The sequence below is a fragment of the Chiloscyllium punctatum genome, chromosome 10 (genome assembly GCF_047496795.1).
Source record: "Chiloscyllium punctatum isolate Juve2018m chromosome 10, sChiPun1.3, whole genome shotgun sequence".
Classification (NCBI taxonomy): Eukaryota; Metazoa; Chordata; class Chondrichthyes; order Orectolobiformes; family Hemiscylliidae; genus Chiloscyllium; species Chiloscyllium punctatum.
In genome coordinates, this window is record NC_092748.1 from 35,408,684 (window position 1) to 35,429,943 (window position 21,260).

General features: G+C 41.7%; 1 protein-coding gene across 1 annotated transcript in view; it reads right to left on the bottom strand.

The window, feature by feature from the left end:
- The window catches only part of kcnh3 (potassium voltage-gated channel, subfamily H (eag-related), member 3), a 688,912-nt gene extending 671,121 nt beyond the window's left edge, over positions 1–17,791 (bottom strand). Inside the window, exon 1 of the mRNA XM_072578888.1 lies at positions 17,347–17,791. Coding sequence (XP_072434989.1) covers positions 17,347–17,422 — 76 coding nt within the window. The 5' untranslated portion in view covers positions 17,423–17,791. The remainder of the gene's footprint in view (positions 1–17,346) is intronic.
- Between the last annotated feature and the right edge of the window lie 3,469 nt (positions 17,792–21,260).

Consider the following 21,260-nt stretch of genomic DNA (forward strand, 5'->3'; position numbering starts at 1 on the left):
AAATGTGTGTGTGTAGATGTTAAGAAAACATTTGTAATCCTAGACTTTATAAATGGAGGCACAAACTACAAAAGCAAGAATCTTATGGTAAATCTGTTTAAAATGTTAGTTAAGACCCAGCTGGAATCTTGTATCCAATTCTAGGCACCACCGTTCAGGCTTGCAGAAACTCTGGAGATAGTTTTGAAGAGATTTATTAGAATAGTTCCATGGATAAGAGATAGCTATGTGGCTAGAGTAGAGAAGCTGTCGTTGTTTGCTTTATGGCAAAAGAGGCCAATAGGAAATTTGTTAGCTGTATATAAACTCATTGAAGAGTTCAGATAAGGTAAACACAATAAAACTGAATGTTTGAAGATCGGAAGGCACACATTTAATATCATTGGCAAAGGAACCAGTGGCAATATTAGGAAAAGCATTTGTATACAACAGAAAATTAGGATTTCAAGTCCACCGTATGGTTGGGTGATGGATACAAATTGAATGGCAGCATTCAAAAGGCAATTGAATAAATAGGAAAAAAAAATGCTGGAATGTGGGGAAAAAGCAAGGAAGTGGGACCAACTGGGATTACTCTTTATACAAACTGCCATTGACTTGATAGGCCAAATGACACACTTCTTTCCTGTACCATTCTAGGATACTTGAAGGTTTTTGAAGTCACTTGTGGAGTCAATTCAAATTAAAAATGAGGGATAAGTTTCATTTACTATTGTCATATGTACTGATTTACAGTGAAATGTATAGTTTTGCGTGCTAGCCAGAAAAATCATACCCTACATAAGTTTATCAGAGTAATAGAACAGAATGCAGAATATAGCGTTATAGCTACAGATAAAGATCAACTCTAATATATGAGAGGTCCATTCATAAATCAGATAGCAGTGGGGAAGAAGCTGTATTTAAATATATTTGGACATATTTTCAACCTTTTGTATCTTCAGCCCAATTGAAGCAATGGAAGAGGGTATAACAGGGGTGGGAAGGCTCTTTGATTATGTTGGCAGCTTTCCCAAGGCAGTGGGAAATATAAATGGAGTCAGTGAAAGGAAGGCTGGTTTTCATGCATTCACATCTGTGTAAATTCTTGTCATCTTAGGCAGAGCAGTTGCTATACCAAGCTGTGATGCATCAGGATAGGAAAGTAGAGATGTCAGTGCACTCCCTTAACTGTAGTATCAATGTGAATGGACAAAGGTAGATTGTTGGTAATATTTACTCAAAAGAATTTAAAGCTCTCAACCATATCCACCTCAGCACCATTGGTACAGACATTCCACTTCCTGAAATCAATGACCAGCACCTTCATTTTGCTGATGTTGAGGGTGAGATTGTTTGCTTTATACAAAGCCACTAAGCTGTCTATCTCCTTCCTGTATTTTGTCTTGTGAGATGTGGGATGGGTCTTTCTTTTATTATTCATGGAATCACCAGCTGGCCAGCATTTATTGCCCATCCCTAATTCCTCTTAAGAAGGTGGTAGTGAGCTGCCTTCTTGAGCTGTTGAAACCTGTGGGCTATTTACCTACAGTGTTGTTAAGGGAGGGTGTTCCAGGATTTTGATCCAGTGACATACTGGAATGATGATATAGTTCCAAGCCTGGACAATGTGTGGCTTGGAGGGCAAATTGGAGATGGTGGTGTTGCCATGTATAATCATAGTCAGAGAGTCATCCAGCACATAAATTCCCTTCAGCCCATCGACTCTGTGCAGGCCTATTGACACTAATCCCACTTTCCAGCACTTGGCCCAAACCTGCCTTAACTTCTATGATGTTTCAAGAGCTCATCCCTGTAATTTTTAAAGATTATGAGGTTTCCTATCTCATCTGCCTTCCCAGGCAATGCATTCCAGATTCCCACCACTCTCTAAGAGGAAGAATTCTTACAGAAAGAGAATGGTGAAGGGTGTGAATGATGAACATGGTGGATGGAGTATGAATCAAATAGACTGATTTGGCCTGATGATGTCAAGCTTCTTAATTGTTGATGATAATGTATTCATCCAGAAAGGTGGGGAACATCCATCATTAACCTCACGTTTGCTTTGCGGAGAAGCTTTGAGGGATTAGGAGGTGAGCTGCAGGATTCCTAGCTTCTCTTGTAGCTACAGTATGTATATGGCCACTCCAAATCTGGTCAATAGCAAACCCCAGAACATTGATATTGGGGGATTCAATGATGAAAAATGCTATTGAACTTTAAAGGCAATGGTTAGATGTTTCCAGTAGGTAATGGTATTTGCTTTGTACTGGTATGGCACAATGTTCCTGGCCACTTAGCAACTCAATTCTGGATCTTTCTAGGTTTTGTTTCACATGGGCATGGACTGCTTTAGTGTCTGATGAGTCATGAATGATGATGAATATTGTGAAATCATGAGTTAATATCCCTGTTTCTGACATAATGATGAAGCAGCTAAAAGTGGGTGAGTTCAGGATCATACCCTGAGAAACTCAGTTGTGTTCTTATGGTGCAGTGGTTGTATTCCTACCTCAGACCCAGGAGATCCAGGAGGTTCAAGTCCCATCTGCTCCATAGGTGTGCCATAACATCTTTGATTAGCAAAATATCTACCCTGAGAAACTCCTGCAGTGATCTCCTCCAACAACCACAACTATCTTCTTTTATGCAAAATTAAATCAACTATAAACTACAAAATGATGAGCTAAAAGTCATAATCTTATTACTGCAGTTTTGCACAATAATTTGCAATTGCTGCCAAAATGTAGCACTGTTTATATTTATAGTATTTATCATCAGTACTGCAAGAGTAGAACTGCAACATCAACAGTTCTACTGCCAAAACTAATTATGAATTTTGACTCCTTCAGAAAATAGTGTGCATCTGTTGATTAAGCATGTGATTTTTTTGTGGGCAAAAATTCTAATTAACTCAGAATTAAATTGTAGTAGGAAATAGATTATACTAATGCAAAGCAGAATGAATAAGTATTAAAAAAAACAATAATTTGAGAACTGCAGAACTATAGAAACTTACACTACAGATGGAGATCATTAGCTTTTCTTACCTCTACTGGTTCATTAAAAGAATAATTGCACTTAGTTATGCCCAAACCTTCCACCCTTTGACAATAACTCTAATTTTCTCATGCTTAATTATCTGTTCAGTCCTTTTTAAAACTACATATGGAATCAGCTTCTATCAACTAGCTTGCTACAGATGCTAACACTTCTTTATGTAAAAACATTTCTGATTTCAGGTTCTTGGTCCCTTTGATACAGAGTAAATTTGATCTCTATTTAAACCTCACATCTTCCGCAAAACCTCTTGATGAGGCCATCTCTTAATTTTCACTGTTCCAAGAAAAAATCATAAGTTTCAAACCTTTCCTCATGAATGAACCCCTCAGCAGTAGTAATGTCATAGAAAACCTCTATTGTGTCCTTTCTAAAGCATTGACGTCTTTTCCAAATTGCTCCCAATTATCTACAATGTGGATGAGGTCTAACCAGTGAGTTATAAATCACCATCTATTTAAAACTTACAGAGTCAAAAAAAAAGTTAAAATAACAAGTATTTTTAAGCAACAAATGCTGCATCTCAAGGATGAACATCCTCTATTTGGAAGAACATGAAGGGGGAAAATTGGATAAGACCTGTTTTTTTTTTCATTACATTCCCTACATCTGGTTGTATTGAGGTAAACAGCGTGCAAATTTCATACTCTTCAGTTTAATAACTTTGGCTTTTAAGGCAGTGCAACTAATACTGCTGACTGGTTGCGTACTCTAGAGTGGGCACAGTGACACGTGTGGCTGGTGTGAAGCACAGCTAGCTTTGAGTGTATAAAAACAGCTTTCTTATTTTAAAGGGGAGCTGCACTAATGCAACAAGAATGCCTCTAACATTATCTGGAAGGAAAAACAAGTAAATAGAAACACATGTCAGCAAACAAACTCCCAGGATTTCAGATGATGGGGTGCTGAAGCAATTAGTGATATAAACTAGAAGGGAGGAAATCTGCCAAGTCCCAAAGGGACCCAGGAATCCTACAAGGCATACCCTGAGCCAGAGAACCACTTATCACTGTTAAGGAACCAGGAGAACACTGGTTCCTACTTGGTTTCTGCAGAATTCAGAATTCATTCATTATAGCATTTGAAAATTTTATCTGGGGATCAAAGTATTTGTTTCCATTGCAGCACAAGCAGAAACTGTCCAATACCTTAATGTTAAAGCGGACACTCAGACTGAAATCACGGGATGCAAGTTTGGATCCATATCAGCTCAGATTGCTGCTATCATGGCTGACACCTGCGCTCAAAGTATATGCAGGTTCCCACAGCAGCAACGCAGTTGTAGTTGAGCTGATTGTTAGCACATGTTGAGGCACAATCCAGGAATGTGCAAGTGACTCTCTGGAGCACTAACTTTTCAGGTTGGCAGCAGTCCTGCTTCCAGCACTCCCACCTGACCAGTCTGCTTGCTATCACTTTTCAGCCTGCCCCCCCAACCCCCCACCCCCAGCACAGACTACTGTTGCATATGCCAAGGTGTTGCAGCCTGTAGCTGGCTTTTCTACTTCCAGGGCGGCCTGAGATTTACCTGCAAAGCCATCTTTAGTGTCCCCTGTGAAATTCAGAAGCCTTCTGTCAACTCTACTTCAAGCACTGTGATACCACTGGGTAGCAGTGTAAGAAAAAGCTATTCACAAAAATAGTTACTAAAGGAATGCACAAGACTGAATAGTTCAAGTTTTAATATATTAGTCAAAGTATTATTGGACAAAGCTCTTATGGAATGATTTTATGTTGGTGGACTTTGCTGTATAAGGTATTAGGCTTTAAAAGGGTTAATCCTGAGGTATTTATGATGTTGTCATGGAGTTGGTTGAGAGAACAGCTCAGAATTTCAATGGAGATAGACTTACCATCTAGGTCTCTCTCCTAGTCTTTGCAACAATGTCTACCAAACCAATGTAACTTCTACATGATTCTGACCATGCAATAAACTAGATCTAGTTTAAACTAAAAGCCTCTTCTCATTAGGCAAGCTAGTGGCTTTCCTCTGCCACACTAGACAAGTCAGTCTGTTTAGATCCCAATCTCAAAGGAGAATGATGGCAGTATATCTGCCTGATGTATCGTTGGCCAAACCAACGCTGGTGAGGATACATTCAGCAAAAGGCTTTTTTCGAAGTTTGGACATGTCAATGGCGTGTGGTAGATGGATTGAAAGATCGGGAATTGCAGATGTGGGACTGATATCTCGGGGAACTAGAATCTGAGTACTGGCCCAGGAATAGTTAGACCAAAGTGAAGGGATCTTTCTCGTGTGCTCCACTTCCTCCTCCTTCTCCTGAGATGGCCTTTGTGCTCCAAATAGCAAGGGATCATGTTATTCAGGTTCTGGCGGAGGTGAGTATTGGAGGGCTCCACGTGGAGAATGCTGATTGTTCGTTTTATGATATATCTGATGACTGTTTGGCTGTATTATTGGCATGCTGTTCTCCAATTGTTGAGTGATGGATGGGAGACATTAGCTGAATATTGAGTGGGCATCCCTTGTCAACCAGCCTTCAGTACTTCATGGGTGGATGAAAGATGGCAGTGTACCTGGTTGGCACAGAATAAATGCCAGGACATAAAAGTGGAACATCTGAGCATGAGCACAATAATTAATAAAGCTGTAGTACTTTTGATTCACCTCCCCTTTCATATATGGTGCCTGTAGATCCATGTGTGTGCTGTCGATGGCATTGTGCAACTTCAAGAACCCTATCAGCTTCGTAAATCCAGACACTCTAACCACCTGCTGCTCTTTGGACAGTGAGAAGGTGGTAAGTCCCCACACCTTCTATACAGGGCCTCTGTCATCTCCATAATGAAAAAAATGGACAGCAAACTCTGAATGTAGATGCCATCTCTCCCAACATTGATGATCTTGATTGCTGCTGACAATATTATTCTCACCCTGCTGTGAGGATCCAAGTATTATTATCATTGACACTATTCAGTGACCACCTCTTTTCTGAAATTCAAGCAACTCAGATAGAGATTCTGGTTGAAGTGGAGACAGGAGAGATAGTCCCTCGAATTTCTCAGTGGTTAGGGTGTTCTGTGAAGAGCTTGATTTCTCTCTCACATGCCCCTTCTTTACAGTTACAAAATCAACTTTTGCAGTCAAAACATTCACAAATGAATGACAAAAGCTATATTTATAAAATACCTTTCCTGGTCTTAACACTTCTCAAAGTATTTGATGACCAAGAGGTCTAGACGTTGTTACAACGTAGTGAATACAGTGATCAATGTTTGCACAGTATGCACCCACAAATAGCAATTAAATAAACAATTAGTTATCAGATTATTATTAGGCCTGGTTGGGAGGTAAGTGAGCCACATCTCACACTGAATAAAGAGTAGCAATCGCACCCCTTCAATCCTCCCCGACTTCTACTGACTCCTTGGCTTCTGACTTATGAGCTTCAAATTCCTCAATCTCAAATTCTCTCAGATTTTCATTCAAACCACCTCTGTGATTTTGTCCCATTCTAATTTCAGTTTGTGTTCTTCATCTTTCTAAACATCATACTCCCCTCTTCTTCCTCTTCTGTACCATCAGAAATGATGCTTTCAGTTCTCAGATTTCTAACACCAATTTCAAATTCTTCACAGAAACAATCTATTCCACCTTGTTTTTGGTGTTTTCCCCAGCTTCTCTCCATTTTTACTTGGTGCCTAAAGCTCCTCCTGAGGTCATACAATCATGTAGCACGGAAACAGACTCTTCAGTCCAACTCATCTGCGCCGATCAAATATCCTAAACTCATCGAGTCCCATTTGCTAGCATTTGGCCCATTTCCCTCTCAATCCTTCATATACTCATCCAGATGCCTTTTATATGTTGTAATTGTACCAGCCTCCACCATTTCCTCTGGCAGCTCATTCCATACACGCACACCCTCTGCATGAAAAAGTTGCCCCTCAGGTCCGTATTAAATCTTTCCCCTCTCAGGTCTCTAGTCCTGGACTTACCCATCCTAGGAAATAGATTTTGTCTATTCAACCTATCCATGTCTCTCATGATTTTGTAAACTTCTATAAGGGTCACCCCTCTTGAGATATTTTGTGATCTGAAGTTTCTGCTATTACTTGCTGGTGCCAATAAAAAGAACTTTAAATAATTAATATCAAAGAATCAATTCTTGTACAAATATACTGTCAACACACAAAGAACAACTTGTTTTTGTGCTGCGCATTAACATTACAATGTCCTTCACGTTTCACAGAAATGAAAATAGCTATGCCTGCAAGAGGTGAAAGAAGAGTTAGTGGAAACACAATGTGATGAGGCTTTTGAAGGGGAGAGAGATAGCAGGTTGGGGGGAATTAGTGTCAGGTTGAAGGATAAATTCGATGCAGAGCAGAGCAGTGAGATTAATAGTTCTTGGCATAAAGACCTTTTACCTCAATGCTTTCCAGTGTATTATAGAAACACTACATGTTCTCACAGAGATAACAAACAGCTTTGCTTTCCCTTCCATCATGTACTGCTACCTGCATATACCACTTCAATCTAAAGCCTTCCGATGACACGAGCGAACATGTCAGACAGCAACCACTATGCAAATTGATGTCTACTATCAGCTGCCACTGTTTATATTCATTAGATTAGGCTCTGAGTTAAAACAAAACTTCATTAACAATTTCCCTTCTATCATTTTTCAAGTACAGTCACTGCACTTGAGGTAAACTAAGGAACTGCATTATGCTACAGTCAGGGATAGTATGTTAGCTCTTGTGAAGAAGCGAAAAATGTTTATTCTTTGTTTTACTTATCAATGGGTTACATTGTTAACAGGAACCTTTATTTTGTAATATTTACTGTTAATCAACTTTAATCAGGGCATTGTTTCATTCTTGATTCCAATTTTGTCTGAAGTTGGTTATAGTATGAATATCATCCCCCTACAGCACAGCCACAGCCTGACCATTGTATTAGAAAGTTAATGTGCCTGCCTATCCCCATTCAATTGGACAGTTTCTGATGGTGCTCACACTAGAGTACGGCAAAGTTAATGCTCTTGCCAAGTAGAATTCACAATCAATCCCAATTCATTATCTATGGTGGGTTCTTGATCCACAAAAGGAGAAGAAAGAAATCACTTACCTGATAGCTTGAAAAAAACCATAAAATCTCAAAGAGGCAAGAGCAATTAAAGGTTGCATATATGTGGGAAAAAATAGTTACGGCCCATATGAAGACAAAAATAGTTAAAATTAATATTCCAACTGTTCCAAAGGCTGTACAGGGTAAATAAAATTATCAATCAAAAACAATGATAGCAAGAGTATAAATGGAGAGATGGAACATAGAAGGGAAATTGTTAATGAAGTTTTGTTTTAACTCAGAGCCTAATCTAATGAATATAAACAGTGGCAGCTGATAATTTATGGAATTAGACGGTGTCCATGCACCTCCCCCCTCTGACCACACTGAATAATTTGATGGATCCTGGAAGAGCTATGGCACAAGGTTTGATCAGCCACTTCTCAGGTGACATGTAGATCTGTGGTGTGGTAAATAGTGAGGAGGAAAGCCTTAAATCTTGGTGTGCATGCCCAGAGCTCCTTGAAGGCAGGGGACAGGCAGTTAATGTAGTTAAGAAGGCATATGAAATATTTGCCTTTATTAGCCGAGGCACAGAATACACAAGTAGGGAGGTTATGCCTGAGATGTGCACGCATTCCATGAGGCCACACCGGGAATACTGTGTTGAGTTTTAGTCACCACATTACAAGGAAGATGTGATTGCACAAAAGACTGTGCAGAAGAGTATTACGAGGACGTTGTTTGGGTTGGAGTATTTCAGCTGTGAAAACGGACAAGCTAGGTTAGGTTTTTTTCCTTAGTAGAGAGAAACCTGCTGGTGGTGGTGGGTGGGTGAGGGGATTGGAGAGGGAACCCGACTGCATTGTATAAGATTATGATAGAAAACGAATTAACCTTTTAAACTCTTCCGTTTAATATCTTTTAATCTGGGGGCATAGATTTAAGGTAAGGGGCAGGAAAATTTAGAGTGGATTTAAAAGAGTATTTTTTCCCCACACAGAGGGTGATGGGTATTTGGAACTCACTGTCTGAAAGGGTGGCGGGGGCAGAAACTATCACAGCGTTTAAGATGTGATGGGGTGAATACCTGAAACCACAAAGCATGCAAATCTATGGACTAGAGTGGGTAAAGTGCTTGATAGATGCAGACACTAAAGGGACTCTTTCTGTGATGTAAAAGTCTATTACTCTATGGAAGTGAGTAGAGTTCCTACATTTACTACACTGAGGAACTTGCGCTAGACAAGAACAGTGCAACCTTTTCAACAAGCGATTGTTGTCAATTTCAGCACATCCCACACAGTACAGCAACAGATGTAGTAGATGAAGGAAAATCATAAATAAGACTGCCAGGGTCAGTTACTAAGCACTACTTTTGTAACTCGTAAGACCCTAAGTGTGCACGACAGAAATGATTGTTAGGCAATTGGCTGTCCACTTACTGCTCATCTATATCAAGTACTTCACAACTTTGCAGACTTTCCTAACCAGGCATTCCCAATCCAGCACACAGGCAAGCCATAATTTACAATTGTTAAGTCTTGACACACTCATATGTTCAAAAGACTTCAACAGAATCCAACCAAATAGGTCCATCTATCATTCTACATACTCTTTCAATTTGTGAAGCCTGATAAGTACATTCTCAATTGTTCGGGCAAAACTGCAATAACTTGGGATCATCATCATCTTTAAATACCCCACCAAGTCTCAGACCAAACTGATAAGCACATATCAGTGATTTTTCATCATTGCCATCAATATTCTGGAACTTTCTCAGGCTGTAAGTGCACAATTACTGCTTTAGTTCAAAGAGGAAATGCATCTCCATCTTTATGACCAAACAGGGCTTGCAATAACTACAACCTCCTTATTCCAAGAAATCCCAGATGGCTTCCCTCTTCCAAGATCGCAACTTCCCTTCCCACGTGGTTGACAACGCCCTCCAGTGCATCTCCTCCAATTCCCACATCATTGCTCTTGAATCCCTCCCCTCCCAAAGCAACCAGGACTGTACTTCCCTGGTCCTCAGCTTCCACCCCACCAACCTCCACATACATCGCATCACCCTCCACCACTTCCGCCACCTACAAACAGACCCCACCACCAGAGATATATTTCCCTCCCTACCCCTATCAGTGTTCCCGAGAGACCATTCCCTCTACAACTCCCTCGTCAGGTCCACGCCCCCCACAAGCCCACACCCTACTCCTGACACCTTTCCCTGCCACCACAGGAAGTACAAAACCTGCGCCCACACCGCTCCCCTCACCTCAGTCCAAGACTCCAAAGGATCCTTTCACATCCAGCAGAAATTTACCTGTACCTCCATCAATGTCATCTACTGTATTGGTTGCACCCAACGTGGTCTCCTCTGCATCGGGGAGACAGGACGCCAACATGCGGATCATTTCAGAGAATGTCTCTGGAACACCCGCACCAACCAACCCCACCTCCCCGTGGCTGAATACTTCAACTCCCCCTCTCACTCCATCAAGGACATGCAGGTCCTGGGTCTCCTCCATCGCCAAACCCTTACCACCCGACGTCTGGAAGAAGAATGCCTCATATTCCACCTTGGGACTCTGCAACCACATGGTATCAATGTGGATTTCAACAGTTTCCTCATTTCCCTTCCCCACCCCCCCACATTATACCAGTCCCAGGCCTCCAACTCGGCACTGCCCGTCTGACCTGTCCATCACCTTTCACATCTTTCCGCTGCACCCTCCTCTCCAACCTATCACCTTCTCCCTCACCTTCATCTACCTATCACATTCTCAGCTACTTTACCCCCAGCCCCACCAACACCCCCCCCCCCCCCCCCCCCCGCCCCCCCCCCCCCTCCTATTTATCTCTCAGCCCCAGCCCACAAGCCTAATTCCTGATGAAGGTCTTATGCCCGAAACGTCGATCCTCCTGCTCCTCAGATGCTGCCTGACCTGCAGTGCTTTTCCAGCACTATGCTCTTAACAATAACTATAATCTGGCCTGCATCACCATATCTTAGCTTCAAATAGAAAGGCAAGATGTCACTGAATGAAAATGAATGTGCATGAAGTAGAAGAGGATTCTAAACTTATAAGAACCAAATACTACTAATGCTGGAAGGCTGAAATAAAGACAGAAAATGGCCAAAATACTCAGCATGTCTGACACCTTTTGTGGAGAGTGGAACAAAGTTAAAGTTTAGTGAAGTGGAGAGAAGTTAGAAATTTAATAAGAGACTAAGCAGGTGAAAGGGAGAGTTGGGGAAAAAGACCCAAAGAAAAGAAGCGTGATAGGGTAGAACAGGAGTCAATAAATGACAAAGGGGTTGATGTTGGGACAGAAAAAAGAAGGAACAGAGAAACAAAAGATGAGACTGGACCATGAAATCTGTTAAACTCAGTGTTGAGTTTGGAAGGCTGTAAACTCCACACTCAAAGATAAGGTGTTGTTCCTTCAGCTTATGTTGAGTTTGGTTTCATTGGAACACAGGCAGAGGTCTAAACCTGAAAGATCAGCACAAAAGCAAAGTGTAGACTGAAGTTAAAATGAAAGACCATTGGAAGGGTCATGTTTGGGGGCTACATGAGTGTGTTTTGAAAAATGGTCACAAAATCTGTGGCTGTGTTCCTAGTGTAGGGCAGACTACATTGTGAACAATGAACACAGTATTAAGTAGCCATTGACTTACCAGACCAAAGGGTTGCTCTCTCATCAGAGAGAGACTACTGGTGCTGGTTTAACCTGAGGGTCACTATGTCTCAGGCAAGGGGAGAGGTTGAGAATGAGAGTTTTTCATGGTAACCTCAGCTGGTTCAGGAATTGAACCCAAACTGTTGGTGCCACCCTGTATCATTTAACCAGCCATCCATCAAAGTGTACTAGATTGAAAGAAGTGAATGTAAAATGCTGCTTTACTTGAAAGGAGTGTTTCTGAGGTCCTGGACGATGTGGGGAGAAATGTAAAAGGATGGATGTCACACTTTCTACACTCGCATGAAAAAATGCCAGGGGAAGGCTTTGGAGGGAGATGATTTGAGATGATTGAGAACTGGACCAGGGACTGGTTCCTTTGCATGCAATAGGAGAAGGGTGAGGAGAATAGTTTAATGACGGTTTCAGAAATTACAGGTCTTACTTTACCTTTAAGAGAGACTCACCTTTCATAGGACAGACGCAAAATGTAGCAACAAGCGCCAAAAAGAAAGTTTAATTCTTGAAATTCACAGCCTCATTATAATATTTAAATATTAATCTGTTGTTTTAAATTTTACCTGTTATTGTCTGGGTTTGCTGGCATTTAGAAACACAGCAGCTACATTGAGGCAGGACTTAGGGATGCAGGGCATGAATGTCTTTATACACATTTCCTGGATCTGGCAGCCTGCCTGAGGGGTCCTCAGGATCAGGCACCAGTCTAGTGACCTTCCCAATGAGGCCTCCAATCTGCTCCCCAAGAACAGAGGCTCCCCTCTCCCTGGGGATTCATCCCACCTCCCACTCACTATTTGATGGTTAAACCACACATTTGCCTCCACATTTACAAAACTAACTCTTGCTAGATATTAGCCAACTTCCTGCATCCCAGCATAGGCTACCCAGCCCTGTGGCATTTACTGAGGCTGTCATCAGGGCTCCGATGGATCAGAGTCACAAAGCACAAATGTTTTTGATTCATTCTCAAGTACAGTCTTAATAAGTCCTTATCACTCCACGGGTTGTGTGTAAGAATCATGACTTCCAAATTCTTTGGGATTTTCTGACCTAATCTCACTGCTGGGTCAGGTAAGTAAATTCAGTGCCAAGGTGTGGGCGAAAAGATTGAACTGTGAAAGAGAGAGATATAAAAGAAAGAAATCGACAGAAAAATTTAAGAATTGAGATTATTCTCTTGAAATATTTTCAAAGCAGTGGGAGCAAATCACAGAAAGTCAAGCCCCGAGGATCTAGATGCAGTAAAACATGTTGCTAAATAACCTCACACGTTCACATAAGTGGTCAGCAAATGCATCCTCACACACCATGTTCTCTCTACCAACTACATCTGTAGTATCAGGCACTGCTCAAATTGCCACATCCCCATCACTTAGCTATCAACAATATCTACCAATTAAATTTCATACCTGACTTTCACATGCCTTCATTCTTACATAGTATTTTTACACTTAGCATTATGGCAATGCTCACACTACACATCTCACAGATTACAAACCCTGACATGACAGTCATATCACCAAACAGATCATACAACACATGTTGACACACATCCAGTTCATTTGCAGAACAAGGTGGTACACAAATGGAGACAGCAACAATAAACCAGGGATGGCAAGGTGGCTCAGTGGTTCGCACTGCTGCCTCACAGCGCCAGGGACCCGGGTTCGATTCTAGCCTCAGGCAACCATCTGCATGGAGTTTGCAGATTCTCCCCATGTCTGTGTGGGTATTCTCTGGGTGCTCTGGTTTCCTCCCACAGATGTGCCGATCAGGTGAACTGGCCATGCTAAATTGCCCATAAGGTTAGGTGCATTAGTCAGATGGAAATGGGTCTGAGTGAGCTACTCTTCGGAGGGTCAGTGTGGACTTGTTGGGCTAAAGGGCCTGTTTCCACACCATAAGAAATCTAATCTAAAAAATTAGAGGCAGCCACTCATCGTTCCTAACTCCCAAAGAGGAAATAGTGCTGACCATTAACGGGATGCTCACTGCTGAGACCGTAACCAGTGGTGAGGTTAAACATTATAGTGATAGCTAATCATCCTTCTCGTCTCCAACTTTCACTTAATACTACACTCTATTCTAATTTACCAGTCATAGGTAGTCTAAGCATCTATTACTTTCCTAACTTCTTGCAACAGACTCTTAACCTTAGCTTTTTAAGTGTCATATATTCAAGAGGTACAACCCAGTCAGGTACGAAAGGAGAAGTAAAGCAGTGTTGATGACATAGTCTGCCAAACGATTGCACACTTGCACCTATCAGCTCAAATACTGACTTTTTGTGTACCTTTGAGAATGAAACTGAAGGGTGATCTGCATGTGGTGGGATACACGGCACAAGTAATGTGCAGAAAAGCTCTTGTAGTTTAACAATAGTGTCTCAACCACTTGGCCAGGGAGCCCGCATTCAAGCCCCACCTGCTCCAGAGCTTTGCAATAACATGTTTGAACAGGCTGATAAGAAAAATATCCATGAGTAATATGCAGTCACAGCAAGGACTAAGTACAGATGCCAGATTACCAAAAGGCACAGCTTCAGCTACACAGACCTCAGTTGAGGATATTGATGTGTAAGCTGACAGAAGAATGTTAATGGGTATGCACACTGAGATGTTCAATACATTGGGAAGCATTCCAGAAAACTTGTGATCAATCTCATAAAAGCATTGACTCTAGTACCAGCTTGGTACAAAGTTTGTTCAGAAGTAGTAGTCCAACCTTTCCAGAATGCAAGTGGTTTCCAATTCCATTGGTACATTGATGAAGCCTCCAAAAGCCAGTGCCATAGTTTCCCTTGCAGTGCAAGTAGCAGGCATACAATATGTGGGTGCTGCAGTAGAATCTGAGACTACAGTCATATAAGCTTAGTCCCCAACCTCAGATTGTTGCCATTATGGTTGAGGATCATCTGCTAAATGGCTCACATGGTGTTGCATCAAGCCAGCAATCTGGTCACTCCCAGATAACTATGATTACTGAGGGCTGGCAGTGACTCCAGAGAATATGAATCCATTGTCTTCTCTCAGTTTCTCAGTCATGTTATCAGCCCTTGTTACACAGCAACTAACTTTATTTTGCCTTGGTAGCTGGAATGTAACTGGTACCACAGAATGCCACTGTGTGACACCTTGCTGAATACTAACAATTGACCTTGTGATTTGCCACACACTAACTGGACATTGAGAAAATTCCTTTTGTCTCTTGTAAAGGGTGGAGTTTACATAAAGCACTCATAAAATGATAAATAGTCAGCGCCATGGGAAAGCCTGTATGCCAATTGAAGAACTCTGTGTGCTCCACCTGCTTTTCTCTATTTAGACAAATCTATTGTCAGTAGTTGTCGTAAGAAAGGGAATCAGTCACCTGCCTTTCACAGCAATCAACAGCAAACTCTGAAAAGTTACAATACCTCCAAATTAATTTTAAAAAGTAACAAAACAAAATCATTGACATGGTCACCTTCACAGACATTGGCAATGCAGTCCTTGCCTTGTTCTGAAGATGCAATTGTGGCTGCAGGAAGTGGCAAATTCCAGAGAGCACATTCTTGTTGACACACAGATGTCTCACAGATTGTTCCACACTGGGACACAGATTGGAGAACTGCTGCCTGAACACCTTATGTGCTTTTGACCTCCACCTAAAGCTTTCTTCCCTCTTCTAACAACCTGTATTGCACTTCACAATCTCTGTTTATACCCCAACATTATGCTGTATTTGAATGAGGGTTCCTACTAGTCTCTAAAGGTAATTGGTTTGTACATACGTCTTGAAGACTCTTTTAGCTGTTATTGAACTAATTCAATAACATGTAGACTTTTGTAATTTAAACAACTGTAGGAAGTGCTAAATACTTGGAGAATCATAGCAGCAGAAAAAAACACTTAATGGAGGTGGGGGTAATTCTTCAAACTGCTGAATGTATATTCAACAGTGTGAATTTACAAGAGGCTGATAGCTGGAGTGCTCAGGTCCAAAATTGCACTGCTTGTACTAAATCAGCATTGCACAATAGACAGTGCCATGACCCATCTGTGCTGTATGCTTCGAATGGGGTGTCCATTGAAATGTGCTCTCACTAATAAGGTGCAATTGAACCTCAAGTGTATGCACACCCACTGCTGATGCCAATTTGGTAGTACAAGGACACTTGTCCCATCCAAACAATGGGTGCTAATGTGCACAAAGTGTCTTTCTCTCCCACTCCAGCCATCTACTGCTGATCACAAATGGTGTTACTTTGCAGTTGTTAACTTTTAGTATGTCAGCTTTCCCTACATAAAGTATCTATCATTCAATGGCTGTAGTGGACAATAAATAGTCATTATTTTTCTAACCCATTTGCTGTTTTTGAATTATGTCAGGTCTGAGTTGTCTCCCTGACAGAGTGGACCTAAAGACTTTCTGCAAGTTAAAAACAAAGGTATTTCATTGTCACAAGTACTCTGGCTCATGAATGAATTAGACATCAGGAAGGGTGAAAGAACTATGCCAAACAGCGAGTGATTTCTAAATCTTTCATTAAATTATGACTCTTTCGAGTCTGGATCATTTAACATACACAGCTATTCAAACCTATCCGAAGCCCATGTTCTGCACTCTGGTGGTTGTAATCTCAGAGCACTCACGTTCATGTTTTTTTCTGAGTACCATTTAAATTGAATAATCTGAAAGGGAGACACACACTCTTCATCAAAAGAGAATTTGAATAATCGGACAATTGTTTGGTGTTTTTTTTTAACCAGGAAATCATAATCCGGAAACCGATTTTTTAAAAAAGAAACTATTTGAGCGTATCTAGTTCCTTTATTGACCGTGGGCGGGCGAAGGGACTAACGTTCACCAGGAACTCTGCTATGTTTCATTTCTGGTCAGGTTCCTGGCTGTTTGTTTCGGCGCCCCCATTGTCTCTGACCATGGTGCTGAAACAAGGAAACCAGCTGCAGCGCTCCCAAAGGGGAATGGAACATTGGGAATTGTAGCTGTTACATTATTAAGCAATTCGAAAAAGAGAGGAATGGGCTGGGCGATTTCTAAAGGGGCTCAGTGTTCAGCCAAGCAATTTATTTTGGGCTGTCTGAGGGAATCGTGGTACTGAGAACTCCAGTGTCCAAATACTGCCTTAATGTAACGGGTCGTTTTACAGCACTATGCATGTCACATCACAGCTGGTCAATAATCACTAACAAGAAGCCGTTCCAACACGCTTTCCCTTTCAGTCGAGGCGGTGGATCAGACTGAACATTGTAATTAAAATAGCAGACACCCCCTGTGTCCTTCGGCTGCACAGAGGTCTATATTCAGCTTACGATTTCACTAAGTTGGAGTGAAAGTGTGTTCTTACAATGAGAATACTGTCTATGAGTGTGTTCCATCAGCCCTTTTCAAAGTCACGGCACAGGCTGGCAAAGTTTCGCTTTTGGTATAAAGATTTTAAAAAAGTCCTCGGATTAAATAATAATCTTCCCGAACTGACACAGGAAACATCCCTTCCTTCCTCCCATACCTAAACTCACCCGGTTTCTAAGCAAAGACATGCATCGATGTAGTTCACTTACGAGTTCCGTCGAATCGTGTTGCTATTGTATCCAGAAAGGTGTTCTGCGGCGCAAGCAACCCTTTCATGACAGGCATCTTTTCGTGTACTGACAATAACAGCCGTAGCCATTAAAAAGGATTAAACAATAGGGGGGTATATGAGTGTAAGTACATTGACTCAGATCGCAGGGAGTCAGCCCCAGGCACCCGAGCACTTGTGTTGACTTGCACGCTTTGGCCAAGCTGAAGCGATCATTGCTCCTTCAGTCCAATCTGCCCTCTAAAGCCGAAAAGTTGATCCCAAGTTAAACCAGCGACATACTCGAGCGGATGCTGATTGAGCCAAGGATTCGGGAAGGGTTGGGTGTGGGGCGGGTGACCGTGTGATGTTCCAGCGTGTGCCTTCTTTCTCTTCGGAGAGCCTAGGCAGTGCGAAAGCGCTTCCACCGCGCCCGCTTTGTCCAAACAGACGCCGTGTCACATGAGTAGCAGGGTTCAGGATGATGGGGAGGATCTTCAGAGTAGCAGCCGTTCCCAGGTAACATCAAATTGGCTGGATTGTGTGCATGCTTTAACACTGGAAGCCAATGAAAGACGTACCTCACATGAATGTATTAATATCAGAGAGAAGAGTCTGATTTACATTCTGCTAATTATATCCCTTCCCACACTTTTTTCTCTATTACTTCATTCTCACGGGGCGACTGTGGGAGCGTTCTAACACAGTTGCTAAATAAGTCGGGAGACGGATAATCGTCAATTAGTAATGAGAATTATTCAGAAAAACCTATTTCATTTGAAGATGACTTCACGTTAATACAGTCTTAATATCTATAATATTGTCAGTTTCAGAAGTTAAGCTCCTGTATGTTAACTCACTTAAGTTTTCACATGTAGTCTTTACTAAAAGAATGGGAAATAAAAGGTTGCTCATAGTTTCTTAATTAGACGTTTACTCAGAAGCAACATCTTTTTTTAAGGATGTTGAGGCGTTAAGGAGTTCTACATCCATCATGACTATACGATGAAGGATTAGCAAAAGATTGAGTTATTGACTGCATCTCTGTTCAGAGTGTGGTGCTGGAAAAGCACAGCAGGTCAGGCAGCATCCGAGGAGCAGGAGAATCGGCGTTCTGATACAGGCCTCAGTACCTGCCTACAGAACCGTCTGACAGCCCACATTCTGACGAAGGGCTCCGGCCCGAAACGTCGACTCTCCCACTCCTCGGGTGCTGCCTGACCTGCTGTGCTTTTCCAGCAACACATTCTCGACTCTGACCTCCAGCATTTGTAGACCTCACTTTCTCTTTGTACCTCTGTTCAAACTGACTTATTTCAAAGTGTATTCCGGTAAAAGCAGGAAATTCTGCAATTCCACTATTAGCCTCAGTTCTCTTGGTACCCATGATCGTTAATGGCATATCAAACAAGTTGGAAATAACTTTCCTGACGCCATTTCTTGTGACGCCACCAACATTTGTAGGAACGAATAATGCAACTGACTGAAAAATTCGGAAACTAGGTCAAGTTGGACACTTTTTTTATTAATGCTTGAAACACATTTACATGATTGCGTTATTGTTATGTTCTTGGTCACACGTCATCATACGCACAGAGATAACTAGTCTTAGGAAAGGAAACAGCCAAAATGTAGAGCTCTACTTTCTAATACTTCAACCCAGGTACAACACATAACACATTCTTAGTATAAACAAAGGAATATTGGATATGGATATAGTCTCTGGTATTATCATCACTGGGGGACATCGCCTCATGTTTTATTAGGGCCTGAGTTAACCCATTATCAGTAGCATAGGACGCCCACTAACTCTCTTGGGGGTTTAACTGTGGGTAGTTAGGGCCTAAAGCAGTACATGTTTTGACGTGAACGGCGTGTCTTTGTACTCTTGACTGCGCTCTCATCTCTGCCAATGCTCCGAGAGTATTCCCCGCCTGCTCTACCATGGGCACTGATTGCGGACTGGGATTATTCTCCTGCTGAGGTCATTTTTGATCTCTGAATTCCATAACATTGTGATCAACGACACATCATTCAAAACCAACCCGCGTTCAAATGTAGCAATACAGAATAACTTGCTTTACAGTGGACCAAAAGTGTTATTCAGTCGATTGGTACCGAACGGTGAACCAGTGACTTAGTGAAGTAAGACTATTTCATTCAATAGCGCACTCTAATTCATTACACAGATAGGCCCATGTTTCACACTCTCATCATTTGAGATAATAGGGAAGCCATTATTCAGAAAACGTTTCTATTTGAGGCCCTGATGACCGGATTAAAATTTTTAAACGTCTCCAATGACACAAGGTTTAAGAATCGAACGGTCTCCCTTGGCGCTGTTAAATTTTATTTCTGACGTTCAATCAAATTCATGATTTTTGGCTTGATTGTGTAAAAGAGAATAACCATCATGTCAACTCCGTCCAAAATGTGAGACATGACTGGCCACTCCTCTCAGCTATAGTTTGTGGGCCCTTGATGGAAGCAGTTGGATGTGGCATATCCACAACTAATTCACTGGATGTTAGCTGCTCAGGGATACGATCTTAAATAAAACAATATATATTTTTATTATCTTTAATTACGTTTTCTCCATTTTGAAAAAAAAAGTTTCAATGAATCAATTACCTTATCGAGAAGTTTCTTCACCGTTTTGTACTAGTATAATGATCTTCCACTTCTAACATTGCTCCTTCGTCATTTGTATTATCCATGTTTTCTAGCCCAACATTAAAACAGCTTTCCGACTTCTATCTTGTCCTTTATATCTGTCACTTTAGGGGCACTAACTAGATCCATGCATTCTGAGATGATTCCCCACTGACCCACATACACCTATTCCACTGACAGTAGATTATTACGAGGACTGGGTTTGGCCAGTCGCCTATATTTCTCCATCGAAACATACACAATATTAGGGTCCAGGGTTCCAAGATACATTTACCTATTATTTTAGGAATCAACCTGTTCAGAGATGTTATTACGCACCTCTGGAGCAGGTGGGGCTTAAACTCGGACCGGAATACCACTCACCACAAGAATCCTAAAGCCGATTTATTGGTTGTGTTCTATTGCATATGTATCCTAGATTCTGACTGAATGGGAACACAGACGGCCTGTCTCTCCAGGAATTTGATACATCACCCTGTGCATTTCTTGCCTCCGAGATGACAAGCGAATGCCACACACATGTGGAAGCATGACCTACACGCCTCCTGAGAACATCTAAAGACCCAAGAGTTGAACCTGTACTGACGTCCGAACTAGAATCAGAACGCGTTTGCACTAATTGAAAATATGAGAAAGATAGCGTGCAAAAAGGACACACACCAGAGCTCGAAAGTGGCTAGCATACCCCTCTGTCTAGATAGCTCTGTGTCCTAGGTCATCGCGTCACAAATCTCTGCCAATGACAATCTCTCGCCAATCTTTTTTTTAAATAAAGGTGCGCTCTCTCTTTCTCTCTCGCTATTTATATAAAAAAAACACACACACGTTACTCCCGGCCTTATGTTGCATATGAATTAAGAAGGTAAGATAAAAAGGAATCTGATTAAACTTCCAGCATGTTTCCACTGGCTGGAGAGATCAGAACTTGGGTGGAGAGAGGTTGGTATGGAATACGGTATGAGCAGCGAGCTGTTTCAACGTTATTACTACATTAATCATTTCTCCTCAGTATTTGTACGGTCCGGCTTGGAAACCTTGGGTAGAAGCCGAGATTAATATTTCACCGCCACGCTGTACATTTAGGTGCACATTTTCAAGTTCAATACCCAAGCAAATTGTGTGTTTTAAACATGTTTATTCTGGTTTTCTGTCTTATTCCTACCATCATTTACGAAACAAACCAGGGAGAAAGATTGCTGCTTCGTCTGGCGCCCAGTCCGATCCTCCTGACTGCACCAGCAC